The 19360-nt window shown below is 36.5% G+C and overlaps 1 protein-coding gene across 6 annotated transcripts in view; it reads right to left on the minus strand.

The window, feature by feature from the left end:
* UTRN (utrophin) overlaps positions 1-19360 on the minus strand; it is a 505750-nt gene that overhangs the window by 133720 nt on the left and 352670 nt on the right. For all 6 annotated transcript variants that reach the window (XM_068550755.1, XM_068550756.1, XM_068550752.1 and 3 more), the window contains one exon: positions 9129-9285. In XM_068550755.1, coding sequence (XP_068406856.1) covers positions 9129-9285 — 157 coding nt within the window. The remainder of the gene's footprint in view (positions 1-9128; positions 9286-19360) is intronic.

Below are 19360 nucleotides of genomic sequence, written 5' to 3' on the forward strand. Positions count from 1 at the left end.
AAAACATTGAACAAAGTATTTATTATGGCTGTTGCTGAAAATCTGTTAATGTTCTGAGTCACTGGTTTAAACATCCAAGAAAGTAGAGGTATTTAATTAAGGGTCCAAAATATATTGATGTTTCATAATATCAGTTCCTGGAACATTTACATAACAGAAGGGAAAGATGCCAATCCGTGAGTCACCCACTTCACTGTATAAGATAGATTTTTGAGCTGAGCCTTTGCTGTGGGGCTTTCTGCTTGCTCATTGCCTAGGACTGCTACATTTTTCAAGAAGCATCAACCCTACTAACTACTTTGCTTTTCTGATTTGTTTCTGGTCTATGGAATGTTTGCTGTATTTTGGAACCCAATTTTGCCATGCTTGATTTTCTGTTTTCTACATTTTATCTATAATTATTAGGTGTTTGAGCGGATGAGGTGCTTTGAAGTATGACCTTACAGTACCTCTGACCCTGAAGTCTCAGAGCCATCACCTAAACATTTAAATGTATAATATTCCTTCTGGATACAGTCACAAGCACAGAGCGTTTAGGTATAGGAATGACTAATATATGTCACTGGAGTAGAGGCTGTGCCTTATTGCCCTCTGTATATTCAGCATCAATTCAACATATAAGTCATTCCGTGAACAGTGGGGGTGGATGGATGGATGGATGGATGATGAAGTGACTTGCACTGCCATTATCAAAGAAAGGTTATGAAAAAGTGTCATTAAATCACTGATGTACATATAAAGGACTAGAGTATAGAAATATATGTGGGACTCAGAAAACTTTGAGAATATATGAGTTCCCATAAACCAACCCTTTTGTATCTGAGGTGACTGAACACCTGTATCTGAGATACCAGAGCCTCTTAACCCTCTGTAGATGGTGCAAGCAGACTGGATCCAGGGTAAAGAGATGCAAATGTAAGATAATGTATACTATTTCTGCTCTTTTACTTATAAACACTCAAATATTGCCTTTCAAGGTAATTAGATTCACGGTTAAACATATATAATTTGCCTATTAGCCTTTAATAAGTTAACTAAAGGCAGTGCATGCAGAAGTGTCTTATGGGCTTGGCCTTTCCATGACAAGCTGTTTTCTTTTATTAAGAACAAGAAATAAATCACCTTCCAGTCTCTAGGCTCATATCTTATCCCATATAAATTCTCAAAAATATTGTTACTTCAATGGCTTCATCCAATTATTTGAGGAGTCTAAGTTTTTTTAAGGCACCAATAGGCTAACACAACAAGTGTATGTTATGATGTCAAAACCTATAGTGCCCAAACATAGTGAATCTAAGGAAAAATACAAAATGCAGACACAGAGCAACTAAAATTTAAAATATACTATAAAATAAGTCCTAGTTTAAAGAATAACCCCAAACAGCTATTGCTTATTGAACACTTACTATTTGTACTCTGCTAAGTGGTTTATACATAGTGATGGTCAGAACAGGATAGCAGAGATTGGAGAATATGCCCCACAGCCTAGTTTATAGGGTTAGTGTGGGAATTGAAATCCGATCTACCTAAGCCCACGTGCTAGGTTCAATCACTGTACAGAAAGGGCCAACATAAGGTGCCTAGAATAGAGAATAATACACCACTATCCAAGTGAGAAGAGCCAAAGAAAAGTTTTCAGTGAACTTGAATACATACACTGCTGAGGATATGCGTTAAATAGTCAGATGCCTACCTATAATTATTTTCTTCAAATTCTTCATATGACTCCTTGACATCAGATTCTGACATCACTGGAAGCAACTTTTGAGTCGCCTAACAGTTTTCCAGCATGTAGTAACCCCACATCCACCTAAGGTTCTGAGACATAGACTTGTTTTTTAGTTTGTATATATCGTCACTGAAAATTTTAATGTAAAACTTAAGTGTTAATTAAGTGTAACATCAGCACAGGTGGTTTTCAGATGTATCTGGTAGATGTGTATTTGTCTTGTCCATAGCAGAAGAACATATGGTATCTCTTTCTAAATTGATCTTTAAAAGATTTGTGTACAACGATATTCAAGACTTGCATTTATGTGATCATATCTCCTGGAATAATTAACAAATCAGATCAGAGTTAAACTTCTTTGCCTCGTATTTAAAAAGAAATCCATCTAGTAATCTCAAGATACTCTACTTGAGCTTGGAGAGATTATGTCAAATTAATTCAACTTCCCTAAGTAGTAGTGTGTGGTTCAAAATAAAGTAATTCAGACAGCCACCTGTAAAATGAGAGAATGAGTTTGAAATCAAATACAAGGTCCCCTCTTTCTATGGGAAAATTTTAGAGAACAAAATATCTTGCCTAATATTATTATCAAACCACTTAAGGGTTGATTTTGATTGTTCTCACTAGGTATATACTTTTAAGTCATAAGGCAAGAGTTCTTTGAAGTTAAAAAGATTTTTAAAAATTTATTATGACAGAGACTTAAATACCAAGAAGTTAGAAAAAAATGACAAAGTTTGTAATAATAGAAAAAATGGAAAGAAAAAGACTAAATGCTACATTTAATGCTAAACATATCTGTGAAAAAATTAGTTTAAAAATTACTTTATGTTCTGTTTAAAGCTACATCATAATGTTATAATTGAATTCTACAATCCCTTAAGGAAAAAAGATCAGTGATAAATGTGCACACGAACTGAAAACATGCCTGAATTATAACCAAGGGACCAAAGTAGGGGGTTAGAGAAATGGGTGGTTAGACAGACAACCAGAGATTTGGGACAGCAACGTGCAGTTCACAGCTCAGCCACGAACCTTGTTGGCAATGACTTCTCATAGCACAGAGAAGACATAGGAACTGTAAGTCTGAGAGCTACAAACATAGGCTCTCCCTGAGTGGACGCTCCATGCGGACAGGGACTGTGTCTGTTTTCTGTACCTCTGTCCTTCTGTTGTCTTAGAAACTGCCAGACACACTAAGTAAATGATAAGTATTTGCTGGAAGTGAAGGAAGGAGGAAGGAAAACTCATATCTCATTAAATCATATGCCTCTCATTTGCTTCCACTATAAATAAGGGGATTGGACTGAATTATTTCTTGGGTTCCTTTCAATCCTAATAATTGACAATTCTAAGTTGTACACACTCACTCGCACACACACAGACACACACAAGATTTTCCCTGATTAAAAAAATCTGAAGACCAGGGGAAAAGATATCTCCAAGGACATGGGAAAGAAAAATCTTGCCTGAAACATAGAGCAACCACATGTACACCCAAATGGATTTTGATTTTAAGAAAAGACCGAGGATAAATTAGAGACTTAGGTTAGAACATAGGCAAGGCTGAGGTTCCACTACGGTTAGACTATACAATGCCTACAGCTGGCGAAGTTCAGTAAGAAAGGTAAACTACTACAGGTAGGTGTCACATCTTTAAATATTACCCTAATTGTACGAACTATAGTGATTCGCCCTCCTTGTAATAATTTATAGCAATTAGAAACATTACTCTTGGCAGTTTGGAAAGAAGGTTACTTTTGACAGAATGTGACTGTATTTGGAGATAGGGTTTTTAAAGAGGTAATCAAGTTAAAATGAGGACATTCATTAGGGTGGGCCCTAATCCGATATGACTAGGGTCTTAATAAAAAGAGGGTATTTTGAGCAGTTTTAAGACACAGATACCCACACAGGGTACACCATGTGAAGACACAGGGAGAAGACGGCCATCTACAAGCCAAGGAGAGGGCCCTTACAAGAAACCAACTCTGCTTACATCTTGATTTCAAACTTCTAGACTCCAGAATTATGAGAAAATAAATTTCTGTTGTTTGAACCACCTGTTTATGAGCTTTATTATGGTGGCCTTAGGAAACTAATACACATCTCCACAAACTTACTCTGAACACTATTCCATAATTTATATCTCCTAGCATCTTAGCCTGCCTAGTTCTCAGAGTTAAATATGAAGCTTTTGGCAAACATTAATAATATATAATATTAAGAACACTTATAATTTTGGATCATTGATAAATTGGAAGGCAGACTATGATAAAATATGTTCTAGAATCTAGAATCAACACAAACCTCTACAAAGGACTATTTCCAGTGAGGATATAACAGTGAGTGAGAACACATACTCAGAAAGTCTGGGCTATTCATATAAACCATCTAATGCATAACTCAGAAAGTTAAAGAAGTACAGACTGTTAAATGGAAACTCTTGACTTACTGATAAGAAAAATCCCTCAACAGTAGTCTGGATCATGCACAATGTGCTAAATGATAGTTATTGTGATAAAGAAGTAACCTGAGAAAGTCTAGAACCAGGCACCAAGAAATCTAGAAAGCAGGGACAATCTATATCCAACTTTCACTATTCCCCTCCTCCATCCCCAACCAAGGGGATTTTGAGTAGTTTTAAGACTCAAAGGATTAATGGAATATGAAAACATCATCTTTATATTAGAATTCTAAACTATATCACCATTACCCTTCCTTCTTTCATCATCATTTTGACATCTGGCTCTCTCTCATGGTCATGGTGATTTTATGATCCACATAGACAATCCTTCCACTACCCAGCCTCTCAGCTCCTCAACTTGCTCTCCTCTATGACCTTATTCTCCACCCAACTCACACAGCTCATTTTAGCAAAAAGACACTGGATGTTGTCATAAACCATAAATGCACCCCTCCATAAATTCGACTTCAGCATCCCTTCTCTGACCACCACCTGTTTTCTTTATAGAACGTGCTCCCAGTTTCCCAATTTGAACAATTCTTCAGCCCCCCGAAGCGCTGACTTTGAACACCGTTTTACTTCCCCTCATATCTCCCATATCCTCACATCTCCCCTTAGCCAGCTTCAATCCCATGAGCACTCATTATACAACTCCCTTGTATTTCTGTAACTCCCTGGCCCCTGTCTTACTCCATCACATTTGCTTGTTCCAGTTCAGCTCTCCAATTAATTCCTCACCTTCACTGGAGCAACTAAACATGGATGAAGAAAAACATTCACACTGGCTGTTCTCACGTTAAGTTCATGAGCACTGACTCCAGGTCGGCCTGTTATGCTGCCCTGCAGTCTTGGTATATTTCCTAGTTTATTGATGCATCCACTTTTACACTACATTTTCTACCTCCTCTCTCCTCAGATGTCCACATCTTCTTCCCTCTTCTTATATTCAGTTGTTGACCTTTCATCTTATTTCACTGAGAAAACAGAGACAATAGAAAGAGAACATCTATATGTTCCCACACCCACATGTACCAATCTACCTTCATCTGTACCCATATATTCCACATTTCTTCCTGTTAAACTGGATGAGCTCTTCTGCCTAATACAAACGGTTCCACTTGTGCACTAGATCCCACCCTATCACTGTTCCTACGTGGTACCCTCCCTCCTGCGTCACTGACTTTTCCTGCTTTACAGGATCATTCCCATCATCATAGAAACATGTTGAATTATTCTCCATCGTTACAAAACCATTACTTGACCTCACGTTCTCCCTCCAGCTACTGTTTCATTTCTTTGTTTCCTTTGTTGTAAAAATCCTTGAAAGGGTTCTCTATACTTCTTCTGCTCATATTCTTTCTTGAATCTACACCAATCAGGTTTCCAACTTCACCACACCACTGAAATGACTCTTGTCAAGGTCAACAAGACTGTCTACAGATGGTCACTTTTCTGTTCTCATCTTATTCTGCCTCTCAGCAATATCTGATGCCCGTGATTACACCCTCCTTTATGAAATACTTTCTGCCTTTGGTATCCTAGACTCTGTTCTCTCTTGGCTCTTCTACCCTCTGGCTCTGCCTTCTCAGTCTCCTCATCTTCCCAACCTTTAAAGGTAGGGTGCCTCAGGGCTCATGTCTTGGAATTCTTGACTCCCTGGATCATCTCATCCAATTCCACGGCTAATATATATGCTGATAATTTTGATTTGTTGACCTTTCCCTCAACATCAGACTTGTATATCTAACTGCCTAATAAGCATCTTAAGCTTAAAATGTCAAAAAACGAACTCTTAAATTTCCTCCCCAGACTGCTCATCCAGCAGTTTCCCACATCTCTCTGAATGATACTTCCATTCTTCCATTTGCTTTGTCCAAAAATCTTTGACTCCTGACACTACATCTCTTCTCTTTTTCTCCCAGCCCATGCATCTAATCCATAAGCAAATCCTGCTGTTATTTCCAAATATATTCAGAAACCAGTTACTTCTTACTATCTCCACTGGGATATCCTTGTCCAAGTCATTACCATCCCCCACTTGGATTACTGAATTACATTCCTGAACTCCTGAACTTCAGGTCTCTATTTGAAAATCACCCCACTTATGGCACTTTCCTAAGCTTCTCCACATAAAATAACACTTCTGCTGCCTATACTATCCCCTCCCTCTCTCTCTCCTTGACCTTGCTTTACTTCTTCCATGGCACTTACTACCATGGGACATATTATATATTTATTGCTTATTGGTCTGATGTCTGTATCGCTCAGAACCAGGCAAGAACTTATGTTCGTTTGTTGATTCACCAGTGCCTAGAATAGTGCCTGATGCATATTAGGCACTCAGATACTTGCTGAATGAATGAATTGACATTACCATCAGCATCATTATCAATATTACCTTTATTATCTAAATGCCTGGGTCCAAAGGGTTGAAGCAGAGCAACTGCACCCTAAGACAGAACAAAACACAATCTAAAACAGGGTAACCTTGGTGGGAGCAGGGGTTAGAACATAGCCAGCACATACTGGAAATGTCGATGTGCACTTTACTTGTTAAAGCTAGAAGTGGACAATCATTTCCTACCTCAAGATTTCAGTTTTAATCAAAATGGTAGCATACGGTCACAAGTGCATTTTGTTCCTTAACAAAGCACTTCCATTAGAAGAGCTTTATATTATTCTACTTCATCACTAATACCTGAATCCTCAAAAAGGGTATATAATAATTAATAGAAGGGAAAACTGAAAAAAGTAAGGAGAAATTGATTTTCTTACATCAGTAATTTTAAATCTTCTATCATCATTATTATTTTTTGCATATTATATACCAACAGTGTCTTCTTTTTTATTTTAATCTTAGAGCTATTTCTCTATCATATTCTCTTTTCAAGTACGAAGAGAAAATTTACCCAAATGGTAACTCGAATAACCTGGTCACAAGCGTTCAAAATAAGATAAATTTCTAGGTCTTATCATTCTGTATTGAAGCAACTTATAATATAGAGGATGTCTTCCTTTAGAAGAAGCATGTGTTTGTCAGTTTTTAAATGAGAACAGAGTTCTAACATCACATTAAAATGTACAGATTTAGAATAAGAACTTGCGTTGCATGTGAAGAGGAAAAAATATAACAGAACAAGGTGATAGCATTTGTTTAGTTGAAATAATATATTTTTGTCATTAACACAGTTCTAGTGTGGAGAAAACTATTCATAAATGTTAGGTACTATTATAATTCTCTTAGTGACATTTAAATTCTAAGCATGCAGACTTCGAAGTGAATTCAACAGAAATTGCAACAAGAAAAAGGAAAAGGTTCACTAGGAACAGTAAAACAATAAAACCAAAAAAATTACAGTCAAAAAGCAAACAGAAAATATTTGTGGTTCTCTTAAGGTCATTATTAGAATTAACTCAGAAAGTAAGTCTCTTGTAATAGAAAATAATTTTGTAATGTACAGAATTGTATATCTGGGAAGTTCATTTTATAGAAATAGGCAGCTAGGAGGTAAAAGGGTTCCATATAGAATGAAATAATTGATCATTGCATCCTAATGCATTGAAAAGTCATACTTTAACATCTAACTGGTTGAGAGATTTGGTTTAAACTGGTTTTAAAGCTTTCAGTAATAGCGTGCTCACATTATTGTTTTGTTGGTATTTTACTTATATATGCAAGGCATATTAGTTTGCCACCTGCTTGGTGATAATATAAATAAATTGCAAAGAATTGTCCAATAAGATATGTGAATTTTCACCATGAATGTGATTGATTAGGGAAAAAGATACTTGAGGATGAACACAGTTTTGGCTTTACCTATTGTGTGTAAAATTATGGAAGTGAAAACCTTTATAAAAGGCTACTGTGAAAAAAAAAAAAAAGGCTACTGCACACCCAGAACACATCAACAGCTGTTGCACAATTCTGTGGGACCTTCTTGTCTTAAACTTTTGCCATTTGTGCTCCTTAGTTTGGTTCTGATGGTCCTAAAAAGGTAAATTTTGTTTGTTTTTTAAAATAAGTTTATAGTGGAATATGTTATGATTCTGCAAGTTTATCTACTAGATTATATGCTAGCTTAGCTGTGTGTGTATTTGCTGTTCAGAAATTTCACAGTTGACTTTGTTTTTTCTCTCCACGAAGAAAAATATAAATTATGATAATGGATAAAAATTTACATTAAAACAAAAAACAAAAAACAAGGTGATATGTGATATATGAGAAAATGGGTATGAAGATATATAAATGAATGAAAAGTTAATGAGGCAAAGAATTTAAATAATACAAGGTTATAAGAATTAACACGTCAGTTGATAACATTCAGTATATCTGCTTTTCAGAGTAAAAGTACAAATTTGCATAGAGATAGATATTTGAGCAGAATAAAAATGTGACAAAAAAGGGTCTAAGTTCAGACAAAAGAAACCCAAAACCCATAGAATGATCTTAAATACAATGGTCTTCATTTGCTTTCAGATTTATATCTATTCTATTTTCTTACTACTACAAGTCCTTATTTTTTCTACTTTCATTTAATAAAACAAGATAGTATGTAATTCTTTATGACTCTGTAACTTCTGAATTTAAGATTAACTTATAGTAAAATTTCCCCCAATATAATATATTAATATTTTTAAATCTATTAGAAATAGATAAATTTCATGATCAGCTAAAAGCAATATAGTGCTTTAGATACCTGCAATGTTTGAAAAAAACCTTCAGTTAAATATGAAGAGAAAACTTAATTTGAAACTAAAGGGAGCAATGCATGCAATTTGAATAAAATGCCTAAATACTGATAATTAGGGACAGAGGGGGGAAAAAACCTGTCATAATTGGTTCCACTTACATATTTATTTTATTTTGAGTACTTATTTCACCAAAATCAAAATGAATGACTAAAAGGAACCCACCGTATGTGATCAACTTACTTTACAATGATCATACTGGAGTTGTAAGGCTGGGACATCCCCTCCAATAGGCATTTGTTTTCGAAGCTCTTCATCTTTCATATTCAGCCATTTGATCAGTTCTTCTAAAGACGTCAGCAACCTGTTCCACTTCTCAGCACTGGCCTCCAAATGAGCCCTGTGAAGAGATAACGTTGACCACATTTAGACATTTGAAACGCATCCAAAAAATTATGTACCTTCCTTTAGCCTAATAATCATGTACAACCAACTAATGCTCATGTCTAAGAAGGAGGCTGAAACTTTGTAAAAAGAATATATATTTCTTGTAAGAAACAGTTATTTCGAATAAGCTAGAATATTAAGGATATGTTGGTAATACCTGTCAAAAGTTAAAACATACACCTCCACACCACAAAGGCATCAATATGAGGCTCTCAAGAAGAATGTCCATGATATAATGTAAAATTATTTAAGCAAGTTTCAGTAGTTTATGTATAGTAATATATGCACATTCAAATGTAACTTTTTTCTCATTTCATCTATATATACAAAGAGAGGGATAGAGAGAAGAAATCATATGCATATAAAATTTTTAGAAAGATACATATCAGAGGTAGTTACTACTGAGAACATGATAAACGCTTAATTTTTATATATTTTTGTACTAATTGAGTATATGCAACAGGCTCGTATGATTTTTCTTTCCAAACAAGCTAATTTGAGGGGGGAAAATTACTAATGTCTTGATTTCTCTTGTATTCAAATAAATTACTGAAAGCAGAACATCACCAACATTTATCTCAAAAAGTTGAAAAACAATAAAGCATTACTTGGACAGAACACTATTTGGCTTATGGCTGACTGATGTCCAGTGACAAATGTTATGAATAGAAAACAATTGGACAGAAATCACTGCAGTACTTTATACTCTGATTCAAAGATGAGATCTTTGTTTCAATAATAATTTCTGTTTTCAGCACAGAAAAGTATCTTCAGGTTCTTAAATTATGAACTTCATAATTAGGGAACTATGTTTAGGAAAAACATTTTTTATGTGATGAGGGCTTCAATAAGAATAAAGCCTTTGAAAATAGAAAAGTAAATAAAAGACAAACTTGCTAGTTGCTCCTGCTAGAGCTTTGGAGAAAGCCCAAAGCCTTGGAGAAAGCCCTGCCTCAAGCCCGCACCACATGAGTTGGATTTAAAAAGATAAGTCAGTCAAAAACAAGTCGAGAGACTCAAGGAATCAGTGTTTCCTCAATCTTGCATCACCCCAGTGGACAGACCATGAATGTGGACTTACATGCTAAACTGCATGAAATGGAATTATCTTGACTGTCCATGACCTTTCAGAATGAAAGGGGCAAGGCTGATGGAGACAGACATAAGCCTTGTTACACAACAGCTTCCAAAGACTAAAGATTTATGATAGCAAAAGATGACTCATTTGGGGCAACCCCAGGTACAAGAAATCTCTGTTGACCATGTTTTACAACCTCTCATACCACAACGTTCACCTTAACATTGGCTTATGATCCCCACTTCCACAAAATTGCTCCTTTACTGAGTGATATGAAACAAATCAACCAAGCACAGCAACTACTGTCCCTCAGACCTATCAGTAATTTCCTTTTTGGACATCTGACCTACTTGAATCTTTGTCTCAAAGCTAATAGCTCTGCTATAGTTCATTCAAACAAATATTTCCCCATTGATCACATTACGTGGTATTCCCAGCAGTGGATATTCAACAATATCGTAAGTCTTGTTTAAAAGTTCATAATGTTTTTCAGAAAAACAACTATGTATCTCTGATCTCTAGTTCATCTCTAATTCCTAAAACAATGACCGTAGTCTATCAGCCAATATTCTTGGCTAAAAGAAAAAAATGGGAGTTCTGCATATCTCTAAAATACCATGAACCTGCATTCTGTCACACACAAAAGACCAACTTTCCTGCAATCCATTTATAGTTCCATTGTCAGCTGGTTAATATAAAACAAACTATAAAATTCTATGTCTTATTCAAAAAAGCTAGGTACGAAATAATTTTTTTAAAGTTAGGAGTACAGAAAAAAGCTTGAGGTATCATAATTATAATTTGAAATTCTATTTTATTCTCCTGTATTTACAGTCTTTTCTGTTCATTCTACAGGTGCTATGATTGGCCTCACATTACAAACTTATGCTTTAATGAGATCCTGATTCTGTTTGAGGGCCAGCTTTTCTGTGTTCATATTGATTAATTTTAGGCCAAATATGTCCCTGATAAACCTATCCCTGATAAACAATACTTTTACTTGGCAAAGAACAGAACTAAATAATTTCAAGTATATTAACTGAAAATTCTCTCTGCCAGTTACAAAGCATTTTGTCCTCAGCATATCTGACCGAGTTGGTGCAATTTCATTCCAGTATTTTTAAATCCAAAAAATAAATATTGGACTTCCCTGGTGGCGCAGTGGTTAAGAATCCGCCTGCCAATGCAGGGGACATGGGTTCGATCCCTGGTCCGGGAAGATCCCACATGCCGTGGAGCAACTAAGCCTGTGCACCACAACTACTGAGCCTGCGGTCTAGAGCCCGCGAGCACAGCTACTGAGTCCGTGCGCCACAACTACTGAAGCCTGAGCCCCTAGAGCCCGTGCTCTGCAACAAGAGAAGCCACCACAATGAGAAGCCTGCACACCGCAATGAAGAGTGGCCCCCGCTCGCCGCAACTAGAGAAAAGTACACGCGCAGCAACAAAGACCCAACGCAGCCAATAAATAAATAAATATATTAAAAAATAATAAATATCGATAAATAAATAAATAACAGCCAGAAATCAGAAGTCCTTAGTCAATCAAGAAGTGCTTGAGTGTCTTTGTGCGCAAAACACTTATGCACACACCCTGACCTCTTATTTTAGATTATTTGATCCTGCATCTTCAATGTCTATAGTTCAACTCTTTAATCAATAACCAAACCAGACATTACATTCCTATGACATCTAGTTACACACTCATTGTATTGAATAATATGATAATGTCTTTTCCAATGCAGTTAACTTTTTGACTGCACAGAAATAATGAAATTGATCATTGAAATCTATGGCATTCAGCACCTGAAGAACTATTAATAAAGATGAAGGCAATACTCTTTTAAGCGAGATACTAAAGTGACTTTGAAATAAAAAAGATAACATTGGTCTATGTGCTTCTCTGTATCTTTCTTTTTCCAAAGTAAAAAGCAAACTGATCTGACAGAATCTCTGCCTGGAAAATCTGTTCTGGTTATTCTCCGATAGATTATAAATATGTGTTTGGTGGATTACTACCATATGCCCAAATAAAAGCATGCTTCTGTAGTAGCCTTCAGTGTCCTAGTTTCAATTTAATTCTTTCATCTTTCAAGATGAAAGCCTTTTCTTGGGCACTGGGTTGAATGCTTTGCAAAAAGGAACCTTACATTTGTGTTTGGTATAGTTGTACTTTTTCAATTCTACTTGAAACATTCTGAGGCTTATATTTCCCCAAGATTACAGTTAACCAGTCATCAATCATGCTTTCAGAATCTTCACTTAAAATGTTTCTTTATCTAACACATATCTGTGGGCACTCACATTTTGGATAATAGAATTTATTATCCTCTCATCTGCTTCAGTTCATTCTTTGGGTACCTGACATGTGCAAAGCAATAGATACTTTCATTGCATGTATTAGCAACTCAGGGTGATGTCTACTTCAGAAAATGCTTCACACAAGTTAATTCTATTTAGATTGAGTCATCTATTTTACAGCTCTCTAAACATTTTTAAATGACCAGTTATTTTTAAAACTATAATATGAAAACTTTTTTGAACATAAACATCCATAAAAATGGCACCTCATCATTTAAATATTGTAGAAAAGGAACTATGAAGAAAACTATGTATTAATATTAATATCTATTTTAAATCACCAAAAGCCTCTACCTTTCATGTTTCTTCAAAGAAGTTTTTATCCCTTCTCCCAAAGTACAGATACAAAAAAAGAGAGCAAACAGTGTGAATGAGTAAGAGGAGCATTTATTAAAATAAAATTCAGTTTTTCATTTTTTCAATAAAGTCAAACATCTATGGAGCACCCACTCTGATATCAGGCACTACACTGGTTCAGAAATAGAAGGTTCTAGGGTCAAGGTAGGAGGAAGACAAGTAAACCAAATATACTCTGAGATACGAAACCTCATAACAACTCTCTGAGGCAACTACAGCTCAGAGAAGGAAGAAACTTGCTCAGGAAGCCATGGTGAGAATTTGGAATCCACACTGAATTCTAACCTCTTTCCACTATGTTGCTTTCATCATGGACAGCACTTAAGAGGGCAGATAGAAACTGCCAAGGTATATTTGTAGACAAGTAAAGGTACATTTGAAAAGTAGTAGGTCTGCCAAAGAATTTGATGACTCAAATTAAGAGGAGTAAAGATATACTATCCCCTATTGTGTAAGGAAGAAATGCACAGAATTAAATACCCATGTTGGCATTCTTACTACAAAGAAACTTTTATTTTATGGTAAAACCCATAGATTATAAATTGAGTTATAGTGAAAGAAAACACCTTCATTAGTGCAAGAATAACCAGTAACATTAAAAGGGGATTATTTCTGCTCCCAGAAAAGGAATTAAGACTGACTAGGAGAAAGAAGTAGGGTCCTCAGAATTCAGTCTGTTCTGAAAAGAACACCAAAGCTGTGCTTCCAGTATTGTAGCCACCAGCAACATGTGCCGATTTCAATTTAAAGCTTCAGTTAACTACAATAAGTAAAATCGGAAATTCAGTTCACTAGTTGCACTAGCCACATTCCAACTGCTCAACATGCCACATATGGCTAGTGGTTACTGTACCGAACAGTGCAGATACAGAACATTTCCATCATTGTAGAAAGTTCCACCGAAAAGCACTGAGCCAGAGGAAAACAAGAAGGAAAGCTGCAGAATCTTCCTCTATGAGATTTGAGAAAAAAAATTTTTAGAAGTTTTACAATATGGTTAGCATAATCGACTACCTAAAGTTAAAAGTGGTGTCAATGACATTGTAAAAGTGTGATAACGTTAGATGTAATGATGATGTTAAAGGTTAATCTCCTCTAAGGGCCTCTAAAAAGGTGCTCTGAATCTTTAAGAGGCTCATAAAAGAAAGGGAAGATAGAATTTTATCTTTGAACACTGTTTTCATTAGATTTGAGAATTTCACTGGCCTTTGAAACCGTAAGTTAATAAGGATCCATATTAAACATTAACATATTAAACATTAAGCTGATAAGTGGATATTTAATTAACATAATCCGAAATTATACAAATTTAACATAAAAGTTTAAGCCATGGCCTTCACATTACTGAATTTATTAGTAATTTCCAATTCACATTTTTCCAGGGAGTAAAAAACATTGTCAAAAGTTCCTAAGAGCCTATCTTCTAGCTCAGGTTTCAAATCACTAGCTATCTTTGCTTATATCGATCTAAGTGGAATACAGACTTGTGTGTATTGTTTTTTGATTGCAAAAGAATAGTTGGTAAATTAGATCTCCGTATTTTAAAAGTGTGATCAAAGTTATCCGAAAAGGGACTTCCCTGGTGGTCCAGCAGTAAAGAATCCGCCTTCCAATGCAGGGGACACGGGTTCGATCCCTGGTCAGGGAACTGGGATGCCACATGCCGCGGGGCAACTAAGCCCGCGCGCCACAGCTACTGATCTCGCGCACCTTAACGAGAGAGCCCGTGTGCTCTGGAACCCTTGCGCCACAACTACAGAGCCTGCACGTCACGACTAGAGAGAGAAAACCTGCACGCCACAACTAGAGAGAAGCCCACGGGCCGCAGCGAAAGATCCCACAAGCCTCAACGAAAATCCTGCATGCTGCAACTGACCCGACGCAGCCAAAAATATAAATAAAAAAAAATTAAAAAGTTATCCGAAAAGACTGGAAAATAGTACTTAAGATATTAACCCAAGGCGTTGAGTCACATGTAATTCCGTAGTTCCAATGACCACGCCGTGGCCAAAGGAGGTAGCGTCAAGCATTTCATGTAGACATAGTGAATGTTCAATAAATATCAGCTGTTATTATGATCTTTGACAGATAGTCTCTTTTCTAAAAATGATGATAAATTGCAGCAAATATTCCTGGCCATGACAATACTGATTTTAGCACAATGAAAGCACAATTTGAAATACAGAATGCACAGAAGGGACATCTATCTGATGGCCTTATTCTCAGAAAAGAAGGAAGCAAGGCTGCATGCAGAGAGGGAGATTTTGAGAGGTTTTGGGAGCCAATGAGGAATCGAAATCTTTAAAAGTTAGGGATAGTGGTGATTATGATAGAAAATCATTCAGAATTGCAATAGCAATTCTAAGTAGAAACTGTCAAGTTACAGTTGAAGAAATGTTATCATTTTTCACTTTCCAGTGCAACACTAGGAAGCCCAGAATTTAGATCAGGGGATAGGGAGGGTATGGTTATCAGAGCATCAGTGATTGGAAAAGCAGACAGGAATTTCAAGGTCCTGACATTACTGAAATGGTTTATAATGAAATCCAAGCTGGGTAGATGGGGTTGATGAAGTCTGAAAAGTGGAAGGGTTTAAGCAACTAAAGATAAGGAGAAAGATGTGTAGGTTTGGGAAGATGAAGGAAAAATAAAAAGAAAGCTAGGAATTCCTCAGTTGAAAATATTAGAGGATGTGCATTTTTAAACAATCTAGTTAGAATATTGTAGACAAATTATATATACAGAATAAAACTACAAAGTTAGAGGATAGTATATAGATGGTCCGGGGATATATGAAGCTAATGAAGGAAGGTCCTCTTCATAAAATCCATAACTTTAATGTGAAGGAGAGTTGTTTTACTGATGATATTCTAAACAATCCTGATTTGCTACAACAGAGGGCTCTTCTCCAACTAATATGGCAAAATCAATGGCACTCAGACGTGCATGGCCAGGTGGGATGTAAAAAAATAACATGTGTGCTCTGAAAGCAATTTGCCCCTGGTCTCCTGAGACTGATCATCCCAGGGATGCCAAGATAACATGGGATGTTAACTAAGTCCTAGGCCCGGGCAGATCTATGGGGCTTAGAAACAAAATAGGGATAAAAGCATTTAGAGATAAAGTAAGAAGAAACTGAGAAGTCAACATATACAGAGTTATCAATAGAGACATCGACACCAAGAATGATAAGTGAGGAAAAGATGCAGAATAAAAAGGAAGTCAGATGCTGAAATCAATGAGTAAAGTAGAAGAGTGTCCTACAGATCAGGAGGAAGCAGGAACAAGACGATGAGAGGGTAAAATAATAGATGTATCCACTTCTAATGACAAGTTGTTGAGAGATGGAGAAGCAATGCTTAAGAAACAGCAATGAGGCTGCCAACTTTCCCTCTTATCCCTGAGCACAGGGCTCCTGTTCAGCCAGTATCTGCTGGCGCCATACTGGGAGTTTATGGCTAGCATTCTAATAGGTGTCCATAGTAGTTGTTAAATATTCAGAATGTTCCTGTGGACTGCCAGGTGAGGAAAATGGGAAAACTGAACTCTATTAAAGAGTGTTTCAAGTAAAGCAGGCAATTAAGGGGACAGTCAACTTTCAATTATAGAGAAGAGTGGTGGGAGAGTTTAAACAAATATTAAAGACATAGGAGAATTTGTTCACAATAGAAGCCAGTGCAAGTGGAGACTATACTTTAAAGGAATGAGAGGAAAGAACAGAGGAACAGGAATTCATAGTGCACTCAGCAAGCAACATTTTCAGTAAGGACTGAAGGAGGCAGCTGGCTGTGGGGGAAGTTACTCTACGTTTTTGTTAATGAGAACACCTCCACACCCCCAGCTCCTTGGGAAGGGGTTTTCTCACTAAGTACGTTCCTGGCCTCTTCCCCACCCTTTCACTCTCTCTGTCCCTGTAGAGGTGGAGTGAGGAATCTGATTTGTAGATCTGGGGAATGACTGGATCTACTTAGCTCAGCCCACTCTTCCCTTTTGAGAACAAGCCTGCAGAGACTGAGTTCTTTTCTACTCTTCCATGCAGGGTTTCCCACATGGGAGGCCACATTGTCCAGTGACTGCTGGGAATTCTGCCTGCTTCTGGAGTCCGGTTAACAGCCCCATTTAGCTCTCACTCTAAGCCACCTCCTCCAGCCTAGCCTCTGTCAGTAATGAACATGACACTGTTGTTCTCACTTGTCCTTACTTTTGTTTCCTATTTCTTCTGAATCCAGCCAGGAAAGAGGGATGCTACTTGCTGGGGACCTTCTCAGAAGTTCCCAATATTAGTGACTAAGAAACAAGACGGGGTAGGGAGAATTTCCATGTCTTTTGAACTAATTAGTTCCAAACATAATGGTAATCAATGAGAGTAATAATAATAGTTAACAATTACTTAGTGCTTACCATGTGCCACTGTTTTAGGTACTTTATAAAGTCTAATTAAATCAACTATTCATGATGACTCTATGAGGAAGTTACTCCTATTATCCCTATTTTGCACAGGAGGAAATACATATTGGCCAAGTAACCTCCCCGCAGTGTCACAGCTGCCAAGGAACAAAACTAGTGTTGAAACTTACTAGGCAGTCTAGCTCCAGAGTATTAAATGCATCCTGTACCACTTCTCTCTGAGGTGTGCTTACTATATGAGGGCCCATTACTAAGAATAATAAACCATTTTATCTTTTTTTAAATTGCAATATAATTGACATATAACATTAGTGTCAGGTGTACAACATAGTGATTCAATATTTTTATTGATTACACTCCATACAGTTATTATAAAATATTGACTATATTCCCTGTTCTGTACATTGCATCCTCGAAACTTATTTGTTTTATACCTTAATTCCCTTCACCTATGTTGCCCCTCGCCCACTCCCCTCTGGTAACTGCTAGTTTGTTCTCTGTATCTGTGAGTCTGTTTCTGTTTTGTTATATTTGTTCAATTGTTTAATTTTCTAGATTCCACATGTAAGTGAAAACATACAGTATTTGTCTTTGTCTTACTTATTTCAGTAAGTATAATACCCTCCAGGTCCATCCATGCTGTCACAAATGGTAAAATGTCATTCTTTTTTTTATGGCTGAGTAATATTCCATTTTATATATATATATACACACACACACATATATATACAAACACACATATATATGCATATATATAAATATTGCATTGTATGTGTGTGTGTGTGTGTGTGTGTGTATATATATATATATATATATATATATATAAAATCTTCTTTATGCATTCAACTGTTGATGAACAGTTGCAGGTTGTTTCCATGTCATGGCTATTGTAAATAATGGTGCTATGAACACTGGGGTGCATATATCTTTTCAAAGCAGTGTTTTCATTTTCTTTGTCTCAATACCCAAAGTGACTGTCATCAAAATAGTATGGTACTGGCACAGAAACAGAAGCATAGATCAATGGAACAGAATAGACAGCCCAGAAATAAGCCCATGTAAATATGGTCAATTAAATCTACAACAAAAGAGGGAAGAGTACACAATGGGGAAAAGACAGTCTCTTCAATAAGTAGTGTTGGGAAAACTGGACAGCCACAAGTGAAAAAATGAAACTAGACCATTTTCTCACACCGTATACAAAAATAAACTCAAAATGGATTAAAGACTTAAATGTAAGACCTGAAAACATAAAACTCCTAGAAGAAAACATCTCTGCAGTACACTCTTTGTTGGTCTTAGCAATATTTTTGGGGGGGGGGGGGGATTTGTCTCCTTAGGCAAAGGCAACAAAAGCAAAAATAAAGGAATGGGATCTAATCAAACTAAAAAATTTTTGCACAGAGAAGGAAACCATCAACAAACTGAAAAGGTAATCTACTGAATGGGAGAAGATATTTGCCTATGATATGTCCCTTAAGGGGTTAATACCCCAAATATATACAGAACTCATACAACTCAATACAGAAACAAACAATCCGATTAAAAAATGGGCAGAGAACCTGATAGGCGTTTTTCCAAAGAAGACATACAGATGTCCAACAGGCACATGAAAATATGCTCAACATAGAGGAAAATCGTCAGGAAAATGCAAATCAAATCCACAATGAGATATCACCTCACAACTTTCAGAATAGCTGTGGTCAAAAAGACAAGAAATAACAAGTGTTGGTGAGGACATGGAGAAAAGGGAACCCTTGTATACTGTTGGTGGGAATGTAAATAGGTGCAGCGACTATGGAAAACAGTTGAACGGTACTTCAAA

The sequence above is a fragment of the Eschrichtius robustus genome, chromosome 9, assembly GCF_028021215.1.
Source record: "Eschrichtius robustus isolate mEscRob2 chromosome 9, mEscRob2.pri, whole genome shotgun sequence".
In the NCBI taxonomy this organism is placed as follows: Eukaryota; Metazoa; Chordata; class Mammalia; order Artiodactyla; family Eschrichtiidae; genus Eschrichtius; species Eschrichtius robustus.